We start from the raw sequence: 7,967 nt of genomic DNA, 5'->3' as shown, positions 1-7,967 counted from the left end.
ACAGAAAATCCGGGAGTTACCGAAGATATTTCCATAGGGCTTTGACTAAGCTCCAAACTTATGTACTTTTTACATCCAAATTTACTTTTTGAGGTTTCAGCTTGAGTTTGAGGGTAAGTTTAACTTTTACTTGGATTTATTCTTCGGTTTGTTTGACGAGGGGGGAAGACAATTGAGTCCTTCACGGGCTAGCCACTTAATGCCCGAATTCATTAGAATATGAATGAAGAGAAATAAAATCAACGGGTCCCTCTCCCATTCCTTTCACGTTTTTTTATTTCATTTTTTTATGGCTTCGCTGTCTCTCTCCGTCCCCTGTTTTTGCTACTGACCTCACTCTTGTTTTATTCAGCCTCGATTCTATCACTAGATACGCGCTATACCTCGTATCGTCAACCAAGGAGATAGACTTATGCATTATTTATGGAATAATGGGAATCCCGATTGGGCTTCAGTTGGCAGACACTTTATTGTTCTTATTTCGAGCGAGTGTAAAGTGCTATTTTTGCCATCAACATTTTCGGCGCACTGTTGAATTATTCGTTTGGGAATTTCTATGTTTCGAACATTAGTCCTACGGGTGAATAAAGTTGAGGACTAATTCTAGCGTAATCCTGCAAAATTGCATTACCAGTACCAGTCCCAGTGATTTATATACAATAAATGTTTTTCTATTATATTAAAAGAGAAGAGATTCGACATGGAGAGAAAAATTTGATAATTGTTATATTGTGGTTCCGATAAAAATTAGTGTAATGTCTTACAATTCTATCGCAAACTGCAGGTCTGAGCAAAATTATTTTGCCACCGAGTAAAATGTCTTTATAAACGGCTATATTCAGCGCCAATCATTAACCAATCAGAATGAGTTGCCGAAAAATGGCTGCGTGGCACAGTAAAAAATGAAAGAAGGCCCAATGAACTAAACTGACTTTGTTGCGTCAGGACACGCAATATATACAGGGTGTCCGAGATAAAATTGTACACCCAAATAACTATTGAATGTGGGTAGTAATCGAAAAATCGTTCGAATTGAAGTTGTAGGGCTGCAAGTGGGAAAAATAATGAGATATGTTTTGAGCATTTAAGTCTTCATGTTTTTATGCTACAAGCATAAGTTCATTTTTTTCATATGGGATCAACAATTTTCTTGTAACAAAAGTTGTTGTACTCGATGAGATGAATCTAATGATGTCACACATAATGTGTTTTTTATGCTTTCTGAGCTCAAAAATACTAAAAATGGAACTTGTCAACGATATTCCAAATTCAGACACGATAAACAGAAAGTGGCCTTTAATAAGAACCAGTAAACACCAAAGTGTAAATACCAGAGCTATCTGGTGTACCTTAGTGTTTATTGTTTCTTAGTTAGTACGAATCAGGTCATTTTTAGTTCCATTTTTAGTATTTTTGAGCTCAGAAAGCATAAAAAACACATTATGTGTGACATCATTAGATTCATCTCATCGAGTACAACAACTTTTGTTACAAGAAAATTTTTGATCCCATATGAAAAAAATGAACTTATGCTTGTAGCATAAAAACATGAAGACTTAAGGGGTTATATGGGTTTCCTCGGGCAAAAAACGGCCTTTTTTCAATAATTTTTTTTGCATATAAAAAATGAAATATTTAGATGAAACTTTTTATTATTTAAAAGATACATATTTAATAAACATTTTGTGAAATTTTCAAAAAAAAATATCAAGATGGCGGCCATTACGACGCCATTTCCGGCCGTCCCTCGGAAAAAAGGTGCCTCCGCGTTGTCAGCAGAACTTCTTTCAGGATTATCTGAAATGAAAGGAAAAAATTCGTGTTTTAGTAAAGACAACAAACTAGGTATTGGACGAAAGAAAAAAAAAATGAAAATTCAATTTTTGGCAGACATTTTTATAAAAAAATGCAAATTTTGATGAAAATTTCTCGAAATTTTTTTATTTTTAAATAGTTGTAATTAAAAAAAAAATCCTTCGTTCAAGACCTTGTAAATGATATCTCGAGGACTTGTGTAAAATTTCATTAAGATCGGTTGAGTAGTTCGCGAGAAATCTTGACAACCGACTTTGAAAATATAGTTTTGAGAAAAACGCGTTTAAAGTTTTGGAGACAATAAAAGTGGGAAAAAAAATCTTTTTTTCAACTTACATTGAATCGTCGATTCCTGGGCCATAAAGTAGAGAACCTGCTGCAGCTGCAATGTCCAGGGCATCCTTTTGCTCCTGTCGATGACGAACCCTGGCTTATCTGGGCTCTAGACACTTTAAACGGCTCTAGACACTTTGAATTACCTGACCTCGAGCGTCCGTCTTTTCAGGGCTGTATCTCCGAAACTATTACTCGGATCAACTTGAAAATTTAGGACAATATTCTAGAGATGTTATAGAATTTAATAAGACAAAAAAATCGATTTTTTGAAACCTTGAAACCCATGTAACCCCTTAAATGCTCAAAACATATCTCATTATTTTTCCCACTTGGAGCCCTAACATTCTATTTGAAAGATTTTTCGATTACTACCCACATTCAATAGTTATTTGGGTGTACAATTTTATCTCGGACACCCTGTATATTGTCGTAAATTGGGTAGATATTTTGGACAGTATAGAATCCTCTTTTTATTATTATATTCGTACTCTGTTGCCTATAACACCGTCCCAACCTCTCTCCTTTATTATTGTATACAGCACGGGGAGAAACGTCTCTACCTTTCCTCGAACTTATTACCAAAAATTCCCCCAGCTATATTTTTAATCCCAGACAATTTGGCTATGCTGACAAAAAAATTCTTCCTCTTGACTTACCCACGAGTCCTTCATCATTTTACCATCCATTCTCTCTGGTGATTACTGGCAATTTCCCGTTTCTTCATAAAATTCACCTATATAAAATCGCCCTAATCCGCCAATCTTTTAAATCCATTTCAATTTTTACCACCTGCTTAGACAAGCCCAAACCTCCCCTATGTTCGTCACCTGACTCACCAGCAGCCATGCGTTCCTCCACCCCCACTCTCCAGTTTTCAGGATTTTTTTATAGGACACCCAATTGAACGAATCCCTTTCCCTATTTTTCGAAGGTACCCTCCTCTTTCTTTCATTTAGCCAATAACATTTTCGCTTTCATCTTTCATCCTCGAAATGTACTTCCTCTTCCCTTTCTCCTCGTCAGATTTGTACTTTTAAGATTTTTAGTCTCTAAGTTAGTTAATATTCAACCCCCAAAGTGTCTCGTTAATTTTCACCACTATTAAGTGTATCTCATTTCTAGTGAATAAATCGTGATATTTAATTGTTGAATGAGTGTTACATGTGCAACATTTTTCATTCTCCTAGTTCGAGTGTTACCTTTTTTCTCCGTATTCCCCTTTCGATCAGTTTCATATGTAGTACAAAGATTTATTCGGCGTATCACGTTTCTCACGTTTAATTTTGTATAGTCAACTTATCGAATTTACAGCTCGATTACATAGACTTAGATAGCAATTTTTAGAAGATTCCAATCAATTTTTCATTGAACCTCAAATAAAAAATTGACCTTTAAATGTGATAGTGCTGTTTAGTAAATTTTGCGAAGCGACATATCATGTATTACAAAATTTACGGTAATGATAGGAAGTTTTATGTGTGAGTAAAACTCATTCAAGTATTGCAGCATGTTGCACCTCGATTCTAGTGCCCGATACATTAATTTTTCACAGGCTTTTCTATCCGTCCAGAATCGATTACTTTTGATCGAATTATGAGACCCATCTTACCAAAGAAAAAGATGCGGTATTCTCAATTTATCGAATATCAGGATGCGAGAATGGATCGTTTTCAATAGATTTATGAGAATAATACTGAAGAGAAGAAGACGGTATTCTCGTAAAGTGATGAGTGAGGCTGGGGTAATTAGCTCGTATGATTAATAATACTAGGATCCTTGTAATAAGTTAGTTGTAATGAAATCAACTATAATATTATTGACCTGTAATATGTAGAGGTGATATCTTGTAAATGGAGTTGACAGGCTGACCATTTTTTGTCATTTTTTGAAGGGAGGTTTTTTCGGCTACCCCTATTATTTATTTAGCAACAGGTCTGGAATAGAGGAGAAGAGGGTGGAAGTAATCTAATGTCTGGTATCGGCCCACGTATTGCTTTGTTCATCCTTTTATTTTTTCGTCTAAACTACATAAAATAATTCATATTATCATTTTGCAGAACATTCAGGTACGTCGTAATCAGGTACAGTAATAAAAATACAGCATCCGCATTAGTATTTCGGTAATGTATCGGGATAGATGATGTTCATCGGCGATGCACAGGTTTTTACTGGTGGACAATCGACTACCTTCAGGAACTTGTTGAAACAGATCCGGATCTCCCGAAGATAAGACGCCCCCTGTAACATAAAGACGTAAAATAAAAATTTCTTAATGTTTATTATCTGATTTTAACTATTACTGATATTAGAAAAAATCATCGTTAATAGTATTGATTTCGAGTGGAAGTTTTTTTTCTTCCTATTTTGATGGTGTAAACGAATCGTAAGATCATATCAATCACAATGAAGAAATCATTCCAAAAAAATCTTTTTTCGAGGGAATTTCTGGGAGAAAATGTGTTTCGATATTTTCTGGTTAAAATGAAATTAAAGTGGCCACAATATTTTTGAATTCCTCCAAAATTTCAGCAAATTTTTCAATCTCAAGGCACAAAAAAGATGATTTTTCAAACCCCTCGACTGTTTCATGTCAACAATGCACCTTCAGTACCAACTTTTTCATGAAAAACTTAAACTCAAACATCTCTTTGATATTTTTCTCAAATTATCCCTTTACAATGAATCAAATTTCTTAGAAATGCCTTGAAATTTCAGTAGAATTGTCACATAATGAAAGTTTTCAACACTTGACTCAGCAATGTGTGGTTATAGGGCCACAAGACAACAATAATCAGTGCCATCAAAAATTATGTCATCATAATGATCATGAGCGATCACTGGTGGAAAGAAAGTGAGAAATTACCGGAGTTTCATAGCAGATAATCTGACTATGATATTTCAGATGTCTTCGGAGTGTATTGGTGATGTCCTGATAAGAGTAAGACTTTCCGGGGATGATCTTAGCTTTCTTCAATATTATTTCAATGTCATATTGACTGTTGAGCTCTAGCGCCTTTTTGAAATACTTCTGTGGAGTTTCCAATTTCGTTGCCGAAGTGGCGCACACGCCGTGTTTCTTCCATTGATAGTCCCAGAATGATTCGGGCGATATTTTTGAGTTGATAGTCTTCCACTTCATTCTGAGTTCATGGATCAGTGGGCGTACACTGTTCATATTGAATTCTGGTCCATTTTTGCAGTATTCTGGATAACTCCCGCGGATACTCGACGGCCAGAGCCCGTGGATTGACCATCGGTTGTACTTAGTAAAAGTACAGTCATTTCCGTTTCTCTGCTTAAAAGCGTAACAGCTCGTTTTTGGCCAGTGCTGGGCATACACTAGCACATCAAAATTATCGGCTGGGGCACTGTGGAAAAATAAACCTTGAATTTTTCAAAATAACATCTCTGATTGTATTTAACAGAAAACTACTATTTAGTGGGAAAATAGCGAAATTTTATTTAATCGAAACCTGGAGTTTTTAATACTTTTTTCTTGCATTTCAGACGTTTCTGCCCTCTTTCGTCTAATTGATCCTAATATTGATAGTTATTGGGCGAAAAAAGGTAAATTCGGTACGTGAACTAGTGAAACCTGAGGACGAGTGTTCAAGCCTTTGACTTAAATGTCTCATTCTTCAATTGATTATGGTGATAATCGGTTTGATAAATGCGGCTTTTATAGATGAAAAAGTATAAGAGAATTAGAATTGGAGAGAAAAAAATTTCAGTTTAACACTTGCGGGAGTCGAACCCGAATCTCCCGATTTCGCGTTAGGCACTTTTACTTTTTCTTTAACGTTTGTTGAGTGTTGATACCTATCTTTATGATATTGGTGACGAATATACTTTCAAACACAAATGAAAATAATTTTTCACCAGTATTTAAATGCCATAACAACGAACGAACTGGGTAAGATCTTTAATATTCAATTCATGATAATCATAATGAAAGGAAATCATTATAATTATCATAACGTTTGGATGAATCAATAGATCAACTTCTTAATCGTAGATGAGCATATCTGTATTGCCAATCCATCAAACTTATGCTTGCGTATTATAAAAATATAAATCTATTGCATTCAAAAATATAACACATATTTAAATAACATATCGTCACATTCAGGAATAAAGTTTATAGAAGATTACAAATCAAAAAGGATGTGATGGATTAGAAAAATAATAAATAAATAAAGAAATAAAGCAATTAGAAAATAAAGTTTACTCACCTTATGACATTGGTGGCCATAAGAACTCCCCACAGAAGAAATTGAAGATTTCGAATGGTCGACATTATCGAATAAGCAAATAGAATTGAGGACCACACACAATATTTGTATCAATGCGCTATTTTATAGTTCTCCCTTTTTTCAGTCTCGGTTCACTGCGATTTAATGTTGATCTAGTGTCGCTTCACTACGATATTTATACTGCTTCTTTTTGTAATTATCAAGGAATGATGAAACAACCATTAACGAAGATAATGCACCAGCGATAGTGGTGCCGTTGTTCTATTAATTATCCATTAAGACACAATCATTTGGCGATCCATCGATTAGATAATTACTACGGGTTCAAACCAACTCAAAATTATGCGTATAACCGCTGTCTGATGCAATAATTGCACTTTCTTATTTTATTTCTGGTGGAATTGATTCATACAAAAGTCAAATATCTTGAAAAGTGATTGGAGGGCAGTTACGCACGACCTTTTTCCTTCTCCAGGGTAGTTCACCCTGCACATTTCAATCACCCAGGTCATGCCGGATAGGACAGGCCGTGGCAGAACGGCTATCTGGGAGAAGAACAGCCAATTGGGTTCATTCATCATGCTCAGATCTCCGTCTTTTCACACATTGTTTGAACCCAAAATGGTTAATTCAGGTTTCCCATGTACTGGGGTGGCACAATCTCATACTCTTAACAAACAAAATGACGGTAGAGTTCGATTTTTTTAGTTTTAATTGTACGAAAGATGATAAAAGGGTGTTTTTAATGTACAAAGGGTTGAATGTATTGATAGTTCAATCAGGGGGAGAGTGGGTTACCAACAAAAATAAAAAAGATTTTTTTTAAATATGCTGATGTATATTAATTCAACGGTTTTTGTTGTCTAAATTGTTGTCGATCATTGAGGAGATTTTATCACATATAATACCACTCGAGCTTCAAAATTATAGAATATTCGATAATTTTGAAGCTCGAGTGGTATTCAGGGGATTATTTTTCCTATCCAAATTTCGGCCAAGAGAATTGTGCCATGACATGAAAAGAGGTTTATTTGGTTAGGTGTCGTTTGTTTATCAAAATTATCAAAAAATTATGGCATATAATACCACAAGAGCTCCGAAATTATCGGATATTTCCCGATAGGTTCGTTGCAAACAAATGAACGTGTCAAGTTTTCCAGTTTAAAAATCACGAGCGCGAAGCGCGAGTGATTTTTCTGGAAAACTTGACAAGCTTATTTATTTGTAGGGAACCTTGAGGGAAATATCAGATAATTTCGAAGTTCGAGTGGTATTCGGGGGATTATTTTTTGCATCCAAATCTTGGCCGATAGAATTGCACCATGAGACATAATTTTCAACGAATTGCCATTTAATCTGTCAGATACAATTGAGGGTTACTTCATCATTTGTTTTTTTATTGTATAGGCAACATGCAAAATTTCCAGTGAAATTTCCAAGAATTTCCGCTGAAATACCGTGTTGGCTATACAAAATAACGTCGAATGGTGCAATCCTATTGGCCAAGATTTGGATGGGAAAAATAATCGCTGATATTCGAGGTAGGCTATACAAAATATCAAC

General features: G+C 35.1%; 1 protein-coding gene across 1 annotated transcript; it reads right to left on the bottom strand.

Annotated features, from left to right (window-relative positions):
* Window positions 1–4,176: 4,176 nt before the first annotated feature.
* On the bottom strand, window positions 4,177–7,190 carry LOC135172831 (ribonuclease Oy-like). The gene is made up of 3 exons (XM_064139231.1): window positions 6,384–7,190; window positions 5,015–5,519; window positions 4,177–4,389 (listed from the first exon to the last, which is right to left on the bottom strand). Exons 1-3 carry the CDS (start codon window positions 6,446–6,448, stop codon window positions 4,261–4,263), a joined length of 699 nt encoding a protein of 232 aa, XP_063995301.1. The 5' UTR covers window positions 6,449–7,190; the 3' UTR covers window positions 4,177–4,260.
* Between the last annotated feature and the right edge of the window lie 777 nt (window positions 7,191–7,967).

The sequence above is a fragment of the Diachasmimorpha longicaudata genome, chromosome 2 (assembly GCF_034640455.1).
Source record: "Diachasmimorpha longicaudata isolate KC_UGA_2023 chromosome 2, iyDiaLong2, whole genome shotgun sequence".
NCBI classification, from domain to species: domain Eukaryota; kingdom Metazoa; phylum Arthropoda; class Insecta; order Hymenoptera; family Braconidae; genus Diachasmimorpha; species Diachasmimorpha longicaudata.
The sequence above is the reverse complement of the archived record's forward strand: the minus strand, read 5'-3'. Positions and strand labels throughout refer to the sequence as shown.